At 51.5% G+C, this 17812-nt stretch overlaps 1 protein-coding gene across 15 annotated transcripts in view; it reads left to right on the top strand.

Annotated features, from left to right (window-relative positions):
* JADE2 (jade family PHD finger 2) overlaps window positions 1-17812 on the top strand; it is a 148246-nt gene that overhangs the window by 93473 nt on the left and 36961 nt on the right. For 2 of the 15 annotated variants that reach the window (XM_037509297.2, XM_037509296.2), the window contains 4 exons: window positions 3765-3850; window positions 4474-4558; window positions 4986-5085; window positions 15782-15839. In XM_037509297.2, coding sequence (XP_037365194.1) covers window positions 5068-5085; window positions 15782-15839 — 76 coding nt within the window. In that variant the 5' untranslated portion in view covers window positions 3765-3850; window positions 4474-4558; window positions 4986-5067. Of the gene's footprint in view, window positions 1-3764; window positions 3851-4473; window positions 4559-4985; window positions 5086-5292; window positions 5318-5406; window positions 5486-6972; window positions 7066-7249; window positions 7351-7627; window positions 7822-10533; window positions 10973-15781; window positions 15840-17812 lie in introns of those variants that run through there. The other 13 variants (XM_054694384.1, XM_037509299.1, XM_037509305.1 and 10 more) reach the window with 13 other exon arrangements.

Below are 17812 nucleotides of genomic sequence, written 5' to 3'. Positions count from 1 at the left end.
GTAACATAGTAGACATTCTATAAAATTAAATGAATAAATGTTGAATGAATTTCAAGCTATTTTCTCAATTTTGGGTCTGCTCTGTTTCGGACATAAACTGCAAGTTCTTCTAAAGAATTTTTGTACCCCCACTAAGAGCCCCTGGAATATAGCTATTGCTCTAATAAGCAATTGAGTGCAAAAGCAAATGCTTGGTACCAAATGGACATACTCTCGGTGTTTTACAAAGTGTGGTTCAAGATCAAGAACAGGCAGAATGAACAGGTTCTGGCTAAAAATACAACTACCTGGGCCCTTCCCCATACCTTCCCATTGAGAACCTTTGCGAATGAGGCTCTTCTGTACTTGTAATGGCATCAAAGGCACAATACAGAGGAAGAAACTGAGTCACAGAGAGGTTATCTGGCTGGTGCAAAGTCACAGAAGTTGGCGAATGGTGGACACAGGACTCAAACCCAGGACTGAATCTGGAATCCACAGTTTTAACCATTTTGTCCTTTACCCTTAAAAAAGCTGATGTCCCAACTGACTGTATGTATTTAGCCATTATCTATCATCTTGTATGTATTTCAGGTGTCCACAAAGTTTGCTAAATTGTGATCTCTTGAGAAATTCTGGAAGGCAGTGAATGTGTTTTACTTCTCTCAGTATCTGTAGCATCCATTACCATGCCTAGCACCTGGAAGCTATCCAACCAAAGTCCATTGAATTGAATTCCTGCACATACGTGATTCTCCAAATCTATAAACATACATGCAGAGGGTATATCTTTTCAGGAGGCATGTCAGAAGAAACAGCCACAACTGCAAACCTTCCTTTTCTCTCCTGAATGGCTGCACCACCCCATCAACATGGCTCTTCTCAAGATCACCAGTGAGCCCGATGCGGCTGAACTTGATCAATTCTTGGTCTTTATCTTTCCTGGAGCCTTAGCACCTTTGAACACCGGGCTTTCCTCCTCCTTAAATGCTCTTCACTTGGGCTTCCAGAACATTCCTCCTATTTTTCTGGATGCTGCTGCTACATTTTTTTTTTTTTTATTGTGGTAAAAGACACATAGCCATTTTCAGGTGCACATTTCAGTGACATCTAGTACATTCACATGGTTGTGCAACCATCACCACATCCATCTCCAGAACTCTTTCATCTTGTAAAACTGAAACCGTACCCATTAAACGCTAACCTCCCTCCCCCTTCCCCCAGGCTCTGATAACCACCATTCTACTTTCTGTCTGCATGAATTTCATCCCTCTAGACATCTCATAGAAGTGGACTCACAGTATTTGTCTTTTTGTGATTGGCTTAGTTTATTTAGCATATTTATCAAGGTTCCTCCATGTTGTAGCATATTGCAGAATTTTCTTCCTTTTTAATACTGAGTAATATTCCATTCTAGGTATATACCACATTTTATTTATACATTCATCCACCAACAGACACTTAGGTTGACCACAATTTAGCTATTGTGAGTAATACTGCTGATATTTGACCAGGAGCATATAAATATCTCTTCAAGACCCTGCTTTCAATTCTTTTGAGTATATACCCAGAAATAGAAATGCTGGATCATATGGTAATTCTATTTTTAATTTTTTGAGGAACACCCATTTTTTTTTTTACAGTACAGTCATACATATTTTTGATTCATACCAATAGTGCAAAAGGGTTCCAATTTCTCCACATCACATCCTTACCAACATTTTGTTACTTTTTTTTAAATAGTAGTCATCCTAATAGATATGAGCTGGTATCTCCTTATAATTTTGATTTTCATTTCCCTAATGATTAGTAATGTGAAGCCTCTGTTCTTATGCTTATTGCCCATTTGTGTCTCTTCTTTGGAGAAATGTCGGGATGTTGCTCTTTTTTTTTTTTAACAACATCTTGCTGATTCCTCTTCATCTTCAGACCTCTTAACCTTATAGCGCCAAGGACATCTTTATTGAAACTCTTCCCTTTCTACACTTACTTCCTTAGTGATCTCAAACAGCCCTATAGCTTTAAGTACTGTCCGCCTGATGACCACTCTTGAATGGTATCTTCAGCCCAGAACTTGCTTCATTTCTCACTGATGCACTTGGATGTCTAATAAGCATCTCAAGCTTCACATGCTGAGTTTCTTATCCTCCCCCAAAACCTATTCCTTCCTCAATTTCCTCCATCTCAGTTAATAGAAACCCATCTTTCCATTGGTTCAAGGCAAACTCTTATTGTCATCCTTGACTTCTTGTTTTCTCATACCCTGTCATCAAAATGTGTGAGAGATATCTTCATACTCTGTACAAAATCTGGCCCTTCCACGGCCACCACTCCAGTCCAAGTTAACATCATCTTTTACCTGGTTTATTGGAATGACCTCCTAACTGACCTTCCTCAGCCTTGCCCTCTTCAGTTTATTGACAAACTGGCAGCAGAGTGTACCTGTAAAATCCAATCAGATCAGATCTTTTAGCAGAGCTTCTACTGAAAACCTTCCATACTACTCTTAGCAAAAGCCAAATTTCTAACAATGCCTATAAAATCTCAGTCTTATATGTGTACCTGGTAAGCACATTCTTGCCTCAGGGCCTTTGTACTTGCTGGCCTCCATCTAGAAACAGTGATTCTTAACATTTTACTTTGTGCCATGGAGCCCTCTGGCAGTCTGACACCTATGAATGCCTTCTGAGTACAATTTATTTAAATTCATATAAAATAAGTTACATAAATTATAAACAAAACCAATTATATTGAAATACAACTCAAAATATTTTAAAATGCATAATATAATGGCATATAAATTACAAGAGCTAACAGCATAAGTAGTGATGAATGGAATGATATTTTAAGATATTTGCAACAACTGTAATGTGATATGAAAATATCTGATTTATATTAGCAACAGTATCACAGGTGCTGATAATATCACTATGATTTGTTATGTGCATTCATAATTGAAGAATACATTACATTTTAATTAGTGAAAATAAATATGATTTTTTTTTTCTCATCTAAGGTCAATTGCCCCTGAACCTTATCCACAGACCTATGAAGGAGGTGTCTGTGGATCCTGGGTTAAGAGCCTTTGGCTTAGAATGCTCATCCCTCATAAATCCTCACAACTCACTCCCTCTCCTTCTACTCAAAAGTCACCTTCTTGATGACCTCTTCTGAGATGACTTTTTAAAATTGCATCACCACTGGCCTCCACATTCCAGATGTCCCTTTCCTACTTATGTTTTCTCCATAGCATTTACTCACCTTCAAAAATATTTATTTTATTTTTAAAAATTATATAAAAGCTTCACTTATAAGTGAGTTCCAGGAAAGTAGGCATTTTTGTTTTTCATATTGTGTTGTGTCTCCAGCACCTAGAATGGCACCTGGCATATAGAAGACACTCAATAAATATATCTGTTGAAAAAACTGAATGATTACATCTTTAAGAACTCTATGTTTCTTATCCCTTTGTGGAAAAAGTTAATGATTTGTGAGACTTTTAATAAAAGATTAGGAGCTATAATTAGCTTTATTGCTATCATTCTGTTAACATTTCCAAGGTTAACCTTAAACAGCAGCAGAGAACTGTGGGAACATGAGGGCTCTGATGGAGCTTCTGGTCCCAAACAACTCCTTACTGCTAAGGACCTCTTAAGAAATGGGTCTTGCCCAAACTCAGGACCACCTCTGAGGCAGTGTTGCCCTTAAATTTCTTTCTTGCTCAAATAGAAATCAGGCCCCACCCCCAATCAAACAATAATACTAATACTTTTTATTTCTGGCAGTGTGGTAAAATGATAAACACAGAGGTCTCAGGGTCAGCTGGACTAGGTGCCAATTCTGCCACCTCTTACTAGCTATGTGACTGTTGGTAAGTTACTAAACCTTTCTCTACAGGTAAGAGGGGGGTTTTGTGAGGATGAAATGGGATGGCTCCAACAGTGGAAAGCACAGAGCAGGTGCTCTGTAATGGCTATCCCCTCCCTTTTCCAGCTTTCTAGGTTATTTTATAACGGCTCGCAGAGCTCCTTGTGGTCCTGATGGCTAGGAGGAGCCTGACCAGTCCTCTTTGGCCTGTAAACACCTTAAACTAGACCCAACCAGAGCAGTCTCCTTGGACTGTGTACTGTAAACTGATGCCTTGTTATGGCTTTACATGTGTGGCTGAGGCTGCCATCTGGACCTTCACTTTGAAGCCCACCATCTATCACAGTTTTTTCTTTGGTTTTCCCTTTTGCCCACGCTGGGAGGTCTGTCTATACCCTCACATAGAGCAAGGCAGAAATCATTGTCTCCCAGTTTTTTCAGTGTTATGAGCTCACAAGTTTTTCAGTGTTATGAGCTCACCCTTCCAAAAGGCAAGCACTGGGGAAAGTGCTAATGTGCACTGAGCGCCAGGTCCTGCTTTGCACACATAGCACGTGTATATTATATTCAATCATATATGTATATGTGTACACATGGCCTCAAGAATCCTCCAACTTCCCCATTCAGCAGAAAAGGAAGACAACCCAGTGAGATGAATTATCTTGACCACATCATGCAACTTCTCACCTGCAGAGCAAGGATTAGGACCCAGGTATTTGAACTATTTTGTTATGTGTTTCTAGGAACTGTGCTTGGGTTTGGGAAAATCCAACCAACTGATCACTGAGACCTAGCACCAGGTATAACTGAGAGGTGATGCTTAGCCCCCCAGTCTTGCCAGACAAGCCTCCTAGACTTTGTGAATGAAGGTGAAGGAAGAGAAACGTTGCAGTGTCTCCCTTTGAGCTCATATTTCTTTCTGGTTGCAAAAAGTGCTTATTTCAGCATCCATCATCTCCCTCTTTGTTGTGTAGACAGTTCGCCCTGTTGGAGACTTTGTGCTGTTATTATGAGTTTGTTTATTATTAGATTTATTTCTCCTATAAGCAAATGTGTTCACAACATTCCATCGGGGAATCTTCTTAATTGTCACATAAATGTCATCTTATGTAAATTGAATATTTATCTTTCCATGGAAGGGGTGGAGTGGAAAGGAAGAATAAACAACCTTCAGTCTTGGAGAGGGAAGGCTGTTCCTGACCCAGTTCACAACTCACCCACATGTCTTCAAAGCCAAAGGTGAGCAGAAAAAATTATTGGGTCATCTCTGAGGAACAACCAAAAGGGAGAGGGGAGAAAAGTTAGCAATGAGGTTTTGGGGATATTGGGCCAGGTTCACAGGTCTCCCCTAGTAAACCACACAAGAGACCAGACTACCCTCAGCACTGCTGAGGGCATCCAGAGAAGACTGCAGTTTGCCCCCTAAACCTCCCCATCCAGGAGACCAGCCTCACTCCTTCCTCGAGAGAAGGTGAGCACAGCGGGCTCAGCGGGTTGAGTGGGTGTGGCCGGCGGCTCCGGGAACCGACCCAAGAACCGCCACCGCCCGCGATCCGCCCGCCCGCCAGCCCTCCTGGCGAGCGCGAGCTCTTCTTCCAGAAACTGCGAGGATCCGAGCGCACTGTTTGTGCACCACAAGGTCAAGTCGGGAAGTGGAGCCGGAGGAGGAGGGGCGAGGAGGCGAAGGGTGGGGAGAGGGGCGCCCCGCTTCCTCGCCAAGTGCCAGCCCGTGGAAGTTGCCCCTGGGTTTTTAACCCTTTAGGAGGAGTGGGAAGGACGAGCTAGGGGGATGGAGATACCCCGGGGCAAACTCCTACCGCGGCCAAGACGTGCAGCCAGCCAGCCACCCACCCATCACCGCGTTCCTCATCCCCCGGAAATGCGGGGCAGAGCTGGGCGCCAGGAGGCACCCGGGCGGGGGGAGGGGGCGGCGAACTCAGAGACACCCTCTTTAGCGACCGCCCCCCCCTTTCTAGAGGTCGCCCACAATTTCAAGTTTCCCCCGCCTGGGACGTTAGTTTCCATCTGCTGTGGGTGGGGGAGGAGAGCCGCGCCCCCTCCCCCAGACTCGAGCGCGCCCCTCCCCTCTGCTCCTGCCAGCACTTTCTGCTCACTTCTGGCGCTGCAAAACGCCACGCGATATATTCGGTTCGCCTTTTTAAACCACCGATTCAGAAGCAGGGCCTAGGGCGAGGGTCTTCCAGCGCTGGAGCCCCGGGAGGCGGGGTGCTCAGTGCAAGCCTCGTTCCCTCCGCGAGTGTCGCCTCCAGGCTGTTATTTGCAAAGAAACGTCTTTTTGACGCAGGGAGAAATGGCAAATTTTAAGTACGTCATTAATATGGCGCCAAAAGATTTTTTTAAGTGTAAGCCTTTTTTTTTTTTTTTTTAAGGTTGCGGGGGGCGCCGCCCGGGTCTGGGGCGCGAAGGGGGCGGGGTGTGAGCAGAAAGTGTGAGTGAGAGAGTGGAGGGGCGGGGTGTGTGTGTGAGTGTGTGAGTGTGTGAAGTGTGAGCAGACCTGATGGGACTTGCACGGGCGCAGCCGCCGCTCAGCCCCGGCCCAGGGGACTGGGCGGTCTGGGGGCGCCCCAGAGCCTGTGCAGAGTCCCGGCCCGAGGTGCAGGCAGGCGGGCGGCCCGGCAGGACACCCTCACGCCGGGGCCTGCAAGGCTACCTGGACCCGCCGCTGAAGCCAAACAACTGCGGGGGGCGGGGGGGCGGGTGACTGGGGGGTGTCAGGAGTGGAGATCCGAGTGAATAAGAAAAAAGTGGCTACTCCCCCTCCCTCGCTCCTCCCGCCCGCCCCCACCCCACCCCCACCCCAACACATTTTTTTTTTTTCTAAAGAGATCACAAGGAAGTCTTGGTTTAAAAAGAAACAGAAACATACACAGGGGGGTTGGTGAATGGTGCCGACCGCGGCCATCGCAGTTGGAGGCTATTTTTTTGGGGGGGTGCGTAGCGTCCATGGAGTTACTTTGCGCCCACTCCTAGCCGCACGGGCTTGGGTACGACCGGTTAACCGGCCCCGGCAGGGGTGCGGGGCTGGGGAAGCCGCGGGCCCAGCCGCCTCCCTCGCCGCGACCCCGGATGGATGCGCGCCCCCCGCCCGCCCGCGCCGGCCCCAGGAGCTCGGGGTTTCGGGAGCATCCTTCCCGCGCCCGCCCCCTCCGCGGCGCGTAGCCGAGGGCAGCGCCCCTCGAAAGGGCACAGCGGAGCAAGGTAAGATCCAGCCTCCGGCGATGGGCCCTGTGCATCTCCACGGCGCTATTTTGTGTTTTTGCAACAGATCTGCCAGCGCTCCTCGCTCCCTCGCCCTCTCTCGCTCGCTCGCTCGCTCGCTCCCTCTCTCTCCTGCTGGCTGCCTGTTCTAGGAAGCCAGCGCGCGCGGGGGGGGGGGGATGCACAGCACAGGGGAGAGAGATTGCGCATGTTGGTCAGTCGTGTTTTAAAGAGTACATTGCGGGGAGGCTGAGAGGGGCGCATGCAACAACAACTTTTGGAAGGGTGAGCTTGGCGACCTTTTTTATTAATGACTGCGGCAAAGCGCCCCTGGGCCGGCAAGGGGGCGCGGGCGGGCGGGGGCGCGCCGAGGCTGCAACTTGCCCCGCGGGCTCTGGCTGGGCGGAGGGGCTGCGGCGGGAGACCTGTGCCGAGGGAGGTCGCGCGGCTGGGGGCGGGGGCTTGGAAGACCGGCGCTATCTGCCCTCCTGTCGCCCTGAGTTTCATTTTGTTGATACGCAGCACGTCCGGGCGCCGAACCGGGCTGAGCCGGTGCACATGACCCCGCGCTGGGCTCACGTGCAGCCGGTCCGGTCCCAGACACCTTCCGGGGGCCACCGCCTCCGCCCTGTCGCCCCCTCTTCGGGCTGGCTGCACGCGGGCGCTGCACGCGGGGGCAGCATGCTCAGCACCCGGGCGCGGAGGCTCTGCACAATTTAAACAGTTTTTTGGAGGGGCGGGGGACACCCTTTCCAGGTGAGTATGGAGGGTGAGCAGTTCCGGCGCTGGGGGCGCGGGTTGGGGTCGGGGACAGCCCCCCTCTGGGGCTGCGCGGGAGTCCGGCGGGGGAGAAGCGCTGGGAGAGTGGAAATGTACCGGCGGCGGCCGGAGCGGCGGGTGCGCGCCCGCGGGGCGACGGCAGGGGGCGTGGCCCTTGTTTACCTTCTCCCAACTCTGTCGGTTCGCGTCCCGCTCCAGGGACGGTTCCGCAGTCCCCAGCCCTCCGCCTCCGCCTCCGCGCCCTGGGTGGTAGCGGGAAGACGTAGGCTAGTGGCGGGCCTCGCCTGGGACGTACACACCTGACCCCCAAATGAGTGACATTGCAGCCCCCGCCCCCACCGAGCCTCGCTGCAGTCCCTCTGCCGGATCCCCAGCCCCGCCCCGCCCCCGGCAGTGGCATCTTCCCGGCCTCACCTCCTTCCTCCCTCTCTCTTTCCCTCCTCCCCACCCACTCGCCTGCGCCTGCGGAGCGGCTCCTACCCGCCTCCTCCCCGCTGGGTGCAGACTTGTGGCTCCCTCTGGTCCCTTCCCGCCTATCACCGGGCCTCGAGACACTTCTCCAGGCCGAAGGATGAGAGCGGTCAGCTTGGTGATTCGTAGCTGTTGTATCGGAAAATGGGGAAGCCTGTTAGCCAGGCAGGAAGGCTTCATTCTATCTTCCAGAGGCCCAGGACACCTCTCCCCACCCCCCACCACACACCTCCTTGTTCCCACTACGCGCAGCTGCCCACCCGCCAGCGGACTTGGCTGCCCACACCCACATCACCTAAACCCCTCCCCCGTCCCGGGCGTCCTGTCCCCCTCCCGGCGCCGCCCCCGGCCCGGCCCGCCTCTTGCCCTTCCTTCGCCTGGGCCAGAGCCCCCCGCAGCCACCTCCGGCTCCTCCTCCCGGCTCCCGCGGTTGGAATCACGCCGGCGCGCCTCCTTGCTGCGCTCCCGCGGACTGCCTCCGGGGGCAGGCTGGAGGCGCGCGCCACCCTCAGCCCAATCCCCTTGGCTACTGCTGCGGGCCGGGCACTTTTTTTTTTTACCGCCTTGCTCAGGGGTCTTGTACCCCGGTGCGGGGGTGGGCAGGAAGTGCTGCATCTCGCTTTGCGGGTGCCAAGGTTACTCTGCAACCGGCGATTCTGGTCTCTGCATATTTTCAAACCTTGCCCCCGCGCTTAGAACCCTCCTCCCTCATGTCTACTGCGGGATTCTGAGACATAAAGTTTTATATCGGGGCTGAGTTTGCAGGGATCATCAGAAGGCATCATATTTGCTCTCAGACCAGAGCCAAAGGGGATGGGGAGAGGCTGAGCTGGCACAGCTGACCTGCTGCTTTGCCTTTGTTGGAGGAGGGAGGAACCCTCAGCTTTGAGTCCAGGCAAATTATCAGGACTTCCCCTTCAAGTTTTTGTTTGCAGACCGAGTCCTGGCCCTGGTGGTGGTAGGGCAGCCTGGCCCCTCCTCCCAAGGTGGCATTAACTGGTAAAATTCCCAGTAGGACATTTGGCAAAAAGGCAGGGCAGGGAGCTGCCAACCCGGCCTGGCCCTGTTTCCTGGGTTCCCAGGGTGCTGGCTTCTCCCCTACCCTAACTTCCTCTCTCACCTCAGGGCCCCAAGTTAAACACACCATCCCTCCTGTCCCAGCTTCCTCAGGCGGGTTAGGACTCGCAGAGTGATCTAACAAGCAGAGGAGGAAAATAACAACAGAATAACTGTAAGGGGAAGGAATGAGTAATAAAGCAGACAGGGGCAGGGAGGAGGGCTTTCATGTTTAAGAGATGCTATTTGCTTTTTAGGTCACAGGCTGCAAAAACAGGCTTTGATCCGAAGTGGGCAAATAATTTATTGAGAAAGTTTGCATGGTAGGGGAAAAAAGGGATGTTTGTTTGATCTGGAGCCCTCTCAGTTGTCCCAAGTGCTGTTGGCTGTTGTTTAGAGTGGGAAAGCATTTGGTTCCACAGCAAATGCCTCACAGAGGGAAGTCCTCGCCTCAGGCAGCAGGACTTGCTGTAAATGTTGGTTTTGAAACTGTTTGGCCAGGGGTCTCCCCAGCACTTTGAGAGAGGGAGTGTTTCAGGATAGAGTTATTTGGGCTCAGGATGCAGCAAATATTTCCAGAACATTTCCCATCCAACCTGCTTTTCCTTTCCCTAAATTGCCTGGCTACATGGCTAGTAACACTGATCCAAAAGACTGACAGAAAGCACCTCTTAGCTTCCATTGACAGGTGAGGTGGGACTGCTGGTCCCCACCTCCCAGGTGTACTACTCCAGTTTTGAAGTTAAACCTTTGACACTGACTTAGGCATCCTTGAGGATGGGGCGGGGAGAGCACAGAGGGATCTGGTTCAGTGGTGTTCCAGTTAACAAGTTAAGAAGTGCTTCTTAAGACCAAGACCCAGGTGAGAGGCTTCCAGTCCAAATTCTTCATAATTCCTCTAGCAAGCTTTGAGGGGTCTTTTATCCCTTTAGGTTCTCTGAGGAGAGACCAGTTCAGAATTCTTAGAAAGAGGGCTGTCCCCCTCTCACTTGCCCTTTCCTCCACATACGACCCCCATCTAGCTGTGACTCAAAGATTAGGAACCCCAGGAAGGTTCTCAGACAACCCATAGGAATCTGGATCACCCCATCCACACTTTGGCGTCGAAGGCCTGTGCTGTAGCCCACTGGGACGGGATGCACTGTTTGGAGCCAGGTAGCCTAGGTTTCATGGTGACTGTGCAGTTACTAGCTGTGACAATCTCTCTGTGCCTCAGTTTCTTCATCTACAAATAGGGTTAATAGCAGTTCCTACCTCAGGGTGGGTGTATGGGGTAAGTGATGTATTGCAGAAAGAACACTACGCCCAAAGCCAGACATGCAGTGAACCCTTGCTTAGTATTAGCCGTTCTGTTATTGTCAATGACCCGGAGAGCGCCCAAATGCTGCTTTGACCTTTCATCTCTCCCCCTTTAGGCTAGGCCAAAGAGCCAGCTCCCTTCTCTGAAGAAGGGATCAGAAGGACCCGGCAGCTGCCAATGGGCAGCCATCTGTGGGAACAAGCGGACTGAGCTTTGCCCTCTCTGAGGTGGAGAGTAGGGTGAGAAGGTGCTGAAGGACAAAGTAGACAAAGCCCCTTTCATTCTCCCAGGATCCCCTTGGTATGTCCCCAGATCTGGGTCCGGAGGGTGGGTGTGGGAAGCATGTTCTAGGGTTGCTGGGAGCCCCCTGGGACACTTGGAATTGCAGGTGGCTGGTGGTGGGTGTCGGGAGTGCTCAGCCTCCCCTATGCTTGGAGAAGCAAGTTGGAGGATCTGTGTGTACAAGATCATTTCTGTAACGGCAATTACTGTCCCTGAGAAGGCATTAAAGTTAATGAGAGATAGGAAAGTGTAGGGCTCTGACCCCCGTTTAAAGCAGTTTAAGAGTGTACAGCTCTTGTTTTCTGAATGTCTGGCCTTCCCGACACAAGGAGGCTCTGAGGACAGGTTTTCCAGCCGAAATATCATTAAATTGTATTAGCATCTTATTACACACACGCCTTAGTGGTCTGCCTCAGACAGGGAGAGTTTTTGTTTCTCTTTGAAAGATTGTGTCTGGAATTGTAAATTGCCTGCTTGAAAGCCTTTTCCACCCCCCTTTTAAGGAGGAAGACGAAATCCTGCTGTGTGTGGTGGCGGGCAGGACAGGCCTGGTGGCCCCCAGAGAGGAGAGGCCGGAGGCCAGGTTGGGGTGTTTTAACTGCCCAGGGAATAGCTGCAGTCGCAGGCCTGAAAGGCCCACTGTTCCCAGGGTCAGCTGGAAGGGCGTTAATGGAGGCCCGGGGTGTTTATTTGAGTTTATTTGCGGAGAGGTCTTTAAAGGGGGCTGGCGTTGGGCATTGGTGTTTCAAGTCCAGGCCTGAGGCCCCCACTAAAACCAATGGCTAGTGCTGCCAAGAAAACATCTGCCACCAAATTGCTGCCCTATTACTGAGTTGACATTGATCATTAGCCAGGAGCCCGACCAAATAAAGTCTCCTGGAAAATGTGTGAGGTTAAGATGGGGAAGGCAGGCTGAGAAAACAGGGCAAAATCTTGTGCTGGGGTGTTTGTTCCTGCAAGCTGCAGGCAGGCAGGCCAGCTGGGCTGTGTGGTCCCCACACTTCAGGAGGTGCAGAGTGGAGAGGACAAGAGCACACTCAGCATTTGGCATATATCGGGCCCCCATTCTGTGGTGGGTGCAATATGAGGGGACACTGGGGCTCCAGCAGGGATCCAGATAGACATGCACCTTTCTCTCATGGAGTGTACATTCCCCAGGAGAAGGGCATTCAACAGGTACATCAACAGAACCAAACTGAGATGCATGCTCTGCAACTTTCTGTAGATAAGCTACCCAGTATAGATCTCTGTGACATTTAAGCTGAAACCCGAAGGAAGGAAAGCCAGACATGCATAGGTTGCATAGAACACTACACACAGAGCACGGCTTGTGCACAGGTCCTGAAGCATGGAATATTTGGCTTGTTTGAGGAAGTGAAAGGAGACTGGTATGACTGGGAAGTGGTGGGGAAGCGGACGGTGGTGGAAATGAACTTGTTGAGGTGCAGGGGCCAGATCATGTTGAGTCTTGTGGTCAGAAGCTTGTGTTTTGTCCTTTGATCAGCAGGAAGCCTTTGAAAGATTTAACATAGGGGCATGATGTGATCTGATTTATGCTTTTTTACTATCATTCTGGCTGCTGTGTGGGTTCAGGATTTGGGGAGAGCAATAGTGGAAGTTGATTTATGAATGAGGGGTGCAGACAAGAGACAAAACTGGCTTGGACCAGTGTGGTAGCAGCAGACATGGGGGTAAGTGGGAGGATGCATGATTTGTTCTGGGGAGATCCCGTGGGGCTTGCTAAGGATTGCCTATGGGTTGCTGCTCTATTGAAGAGACTCTGGGATTCCCACATCCCTGAAGGAGGGCTCTCATAGTCCATGCTGAGGATGGGGTGAGGGGTACAGATGGACTGGTGGGGCAGGAAAGGAGGGACCCTTGCTTTCGTTACTTTTCCTTGGTAGGTGGAATTCCAAAGCAAATGCGATGTGACACTGAGGTATTCTCCTCCCGGAGCAGACCTTGATTTGGTAGAGACTGGAAAAGCCAGTGGGGAGAGGGAAAATCAGAGGCCAAGATCAAATCTCAACACCCTTGGCTGTACCTGCATTTGCAGCCCTGGACTTCAGCTTTGGTGAAGGGGCTCTCCCTGACCCCCTTGCTGGGTTGGAGAGGGGGTTCATGGGACAGATGGCTGTCCACAGGGAAACCCGAGCCTATTTGGGGCTTCGTTAGCAGTTGGCAGTGGAGGCTCACCCGAGGCAGGAAAGCTTTTGGAACAGACTTGGTTCAAAGCAAAGAAGCTTCACTCACAACAGTGGCTTCCTCTGAAGCCTGGTTATTACTCTAATTAAGCCACCACAAAATCTGCTCCCTTAATAACAACCTGCCCACAAGAACCCTGGGTGTTTCAAGGAGGGCAGGTTGGACGGGGAGCTAGCTGAGGGCCGGTGCAGGTCTGCTGTTGACCTGTCACTTCTTGGTCGTTGGGCAGCAGGGAGTAGTGACGAGAGATCATAGAGGTATTTAGCAATCATGGAGTTTAGTTATAGGGGTCCTTCTTTAGTGAACAGGGTCACTGCCCTCTCTGAGTGGGCGTTGGTTGGAGGACTGTCCAGCTGGCCTGAGGCTGCCATGGTATTAATGACTGGCACCTATATGGAAAGCCAACCACTGTGCTGAGGACTTTACGCTGCTCTCATTTCTTCTCACCAGCTGGTTCTGGCCCGTAGATGTGTTTAGTTTGGCCCTCTTAAAGTGTTTTTAGAATTCTGAATCATTTGCCAACATTTTAAGTTCAGGAGATTTATATACAAATTCAGATCCAATTTGTGTCCTCTGGGAGGTGTGCCTTCCCCAAGGTCCAGGGGGATTTGAACCCACCCTCCTGAATCCTGCTCTTATGCTCTGGAAGACCCTGGTTTGGCAGTGCCCTCTGGGGTAGAAATTAAAAGAAATGGAATTCTGGTACAGGATTGCAGGAGAAAAAGGCCCGGGGTGGGGGAGTGCATTTATAGTCCTTTGCCACTACTCATTGTCTACCCGCGACAGTGCTGGGAGGGCGAGATGTAGACTAGACTCAGGGTCTGCCTCTGGGACCTTTACCACAGTTAGACCCTGGAGGACAGTGAGGAGGCAGCGAAGCCTTTTTGCTCCTTTCAGTTCCTCATCTGAGCCACTGGGCTGCCTGCACTCTGCTGCACAGAGGCAGGGAAGTCTTAAGGTCAAGAGCGAGGTCCCCAGAGTCAGAATTCTTAGCAATGCTGTGATCTGGGGAAAGTCACGTAACCTGAGGCTTAGTGAGATTCCTGTGCACTGGGACCTGTGTCCCCACCCCTACCCCACCCCTGTACTTCCTTTACCCCCTGCTGCAATGAGTGCTTAGCAGTTTCAGCCCTCATTGTTCCTGCCTCCCTGACATGGGTGCTGCTTGCACCACCAGGCTTCCCTCAGCATCTCTGCACCCTCTGGAGAGCACTTGGTCTGCACCTGACCCTGTGAGCCCTCCTGTCATCCTGATCCTGCACCATTGGGGACTGGGATGGAGAGAAGCTCCTGACTGAGGTCAAGTCCAAGGGCAGAGGGACTTCCTGGTCAGCTCAGAGGTCTGGGAAGTCACATCCCTACCTTAGAAAGCTAATGCTTCCTGGTCTCTGTGCAGCCACAATAAGATAAGGGGAACCCTAGGGTTCATTGAGCAGACTTGGGGGGAGCAGTGGGCAGCGAATGGGATCTCAGGCAGGAGTGGGTAGCCTGTTAGCCTGTGGCTGGGCTGGGCAAGGAGGCTTCCTACTCATCCTGGCTCCCTGTCCCTGAAGGCTGGCCGAGAGGCATTCCAGGTTGCAGAACATGGTGGTTAGCATTCTGGACCCCGAGCCTCTGGTCTGTTCTCACATTAGGACTTAGCCACTGGCAGGCTGTGAGACCCAGGGCAGGTTAACAAGCTTGCCTCCCCTCCAGGAGGGGACAAGAGTGGCCTCTGCCACCCTGAGCTCTGCAGGATTCGAGGAAATAGTGGATAGAAAGCACTTCCAATTGGCAGGAGCTGACTGGGCACAAAGGCAGCTCAGTGTGGGCTCAGGGATCAGACCATGTGGATTCAAATCCCAGTTCAGCCAGTTACTAGCAGGATGACTCGGAGCTTCCCCAGTACATGAATAGCTCACAACTCCCTGGATTGTCACAAACTTGTGATAGCTGAGATCTGCAGAGGGAGAAATGAGCTTAAGGTGGGAGAGCTGCCCTTCTTACCTTGAAGTTGAAAACTGCAGTGCAGATAGACTTGGTTTGTGCTTTTGTCTGGAGAGGGACATGGCGGGGAGTGGTGTGCAGCCCAGCCCAGGACCAGTGTGTCTCAGGGACCTGGACCTGGTGTGTCTCAGGGACCCAGCTTGGAGCTTCGCTGCCCCTGCCCTGTTTCCACACCCCTCTGGCCACCATGTAAGTTCAGTGCTGTCCTGGCCATCCTGTCCCTAAGCTCAGATAGCATGATCCTCTTGGAAAAATCTATGTGGTTTCTTTTCTAAGCCTTCAACAGCTAGCTGGCAGGGCATCGGTTGCGACTTGGAGATGGGAGTTGATTCTTGAGTGGGCCTGAGTCTTGAGAGGAAGCTAGGGCCAGGGAGGGCGCTGTGCATTGTGATGTGCTGAGCCCCTGACCCTCCTCGATGTAGTCTTTGGCCAGACTCCTGTGCCAGTGGTGGGAGGCGCAGCCTCCCATGGGTGGGTAGAGATAGGGTGAGGCTGGCTAAGAAGGCTAGGGTAGGGCCATGTTTCATTCTTCTGCTGTAGTGGACTGAGTGTGGGGAGGTAGGTTACTAGGCGGTTTTCTGAGAGAGGATTTCCCATGCCACCCGTGAGTATAATGGGGCCTGCCTTTTTTTGCAGATGGAAGAGAAGAGGCGAAAATACTCCATCAGCAGCGACAACTCTGACACCACTGACAGTAAGGCCTTCCATTTGGGGCTCCTCCAGGGAAAGCAATTGAGTGATTATCAGGCCATAGTCCCAGCTGGGGGGAAGCTACCCCATAGTCTCAGTGTTGAGGAAAGCGCTAAAGCAGATCAAGTCTTTCTGCTCCTAAGGAAGTCAGTCCCCACACCACATGGTCTCCAGGGTCTGGCAGGCCTCTTCACTGCGCTCCCTTTGCCCCTCTAGGTCTCAGACCAAGGGGTTTTTGCTCTTTGCTCCCAGCTGCTAGGAACACATCCCTCACCCTCTGGCCCTCCTGTTGAGTCAGGGCCCTATAGGAGGTCTCCAACAACAGGTTGAAAACTGTTCCTTATTATAATTACCTGATAAGTATTTCACAGCAGTAAGCTTCTTGATAAGAGGTCATATTTTGCTCACTGCCTTATCCCAGCCACAATCTGGTACACAATTGGTGCTCAGTAAATGTTTGCTGAAGAAATTAATGAAGTCTGACCTTCATGCACTCTTGACAATAGAAACCCCAGGGGCATGGACTGGACTTGTCCGTTGGATGCCAGGGGAGAGGGCACTGTCAAGGGGACAATGGGATTTAAGATGCAGCTTCTGAAACTTGGGGATGAAAAGGGAGGTTTGTGTAAGGTAAGAGCTTTTCTCTGGTTCTAGAAGGCAGCTCTTTGAGATGCCCCAGGAAACTGGGTCTGCAAGAGCTGGTGGGAGTAAGGAGTTCCTCTCTGCTCCGTGCAGGAAAGACACGCTGCCAGGAGGCTCCCACCCAGGAGGCTCCCACCCGGCAGTGTGCCTGCTGGAGGCCCTGACAGAGGCAGAGGCTGTGCTGAGGGAGGTGGGGCCTGGAGCCCTGCAACTCTACACCTCTGTTTGCTCACATAAGTGGAGAGCAGCTGAGATTAGCTAGAGCTCCAAGGATCCTGAGAGTGCCCAGAGTTCCACAGCCATCCAGGGACCTAATCAGGTCCCACCCCCTTCACTTCCTCCAGGTCTCACTCACTGACCTCTGGGGTCTGCTCACTCAGCTTGGCTCCAGTGTCTAACCTGGCCAGCCCTTCCTCCCTGTGGCAGGAGATCACAGCATCCGGCTGACTGTGGCTGTAACCACGCTGCCTGTGGCCTGGCTTGGTAGAGCCAAAAAGAACCGCATCCTCTGCTTCTAAGTTTATTGCCTGCAGACGAGCCTTGAGGGCCAGGCACCCACAATGGGCGCTGGGCAGCGGAGCCGTGTAGCTGCAACAGATGTGGGCCATGCTGAAGCAACTCCCTTCCCACCAGCTCCCACCAGCGCACCCATTCCTGACTCTTGCTTCTTTGATCCTGGGGATGGAGACTACCACCTTGTAGTGCAGACCCTAATCCTTAATAGGTACGGTTTATAGGAAGTGCTGTTTGCCAGGGACCATGCCAAGACTTTGCAGGCACGATATTGTTTCATTCTCTCAACTGCCTTTTGAAGACTGTTATTCTCTTGTGCCCATTTTATAGAAGAGCTAACTGAGACTCAGAGAGATCAAGTCATTTGCCCAGATGATAAGCTAGTAAATGGCTGAGACAGGGCTGAAGCCTGAGTCTACTATATAGCAGCACTCTCTCCACGCTTTGTCCTGTCCTGTCCTGCTTTGTGTACCTACTGGGCATCATCCCAGCGGTGTAACATGGAACACAGGCGGAGAGGGTCTACGGGAGACTTACTCTAGCCCCCTTCACCAAGGAACAGGTGGAGACCTAGAGAGGGCAAGAGACTTGTCTGGGGTCACACCACCAGCTAATTCTGAGCCCTGGTCAGCTGCCTTTTCTTTCACAAGCCCCTGCTGTTTGATGAGGGAGGAGGTGTCATGGCCATTTATCCATAGAGAAGCCCGGAGCTAGGCAAGGAGTGTCCACCAGGTGCTCACAGAGGTCTGTACTTCGTGAATATTCAAGCCAGGGCTTTCCTTACAGGCTTCCTGTCCTTGGAGGTGGGTGGCCTGTGTTCCT

The sequence above is a fragment of the Talpa occidentalis genome, unplaced genomic scaffold, assembly GCF_014898055.3.
Source record: "Talpa occidentalis isolate TD23 unplaced genomic scaffold, MPIMG_talOcc4v2.1 talOcc4.13, whole genome shotgun sequence".
In the NCBI taxonomy this organism is placed as follows: domain Eukaryota; kingdom Metazoa; phylum Chordata; class Mammalia; order Eulipotyphla; family Talpidae; genus Talpa; species Talpa occidentalis.
Note: the sequence above shows the minus strand (reverse complement) of the source record. Positions and strands in the feature narration are given on the sequence as shown.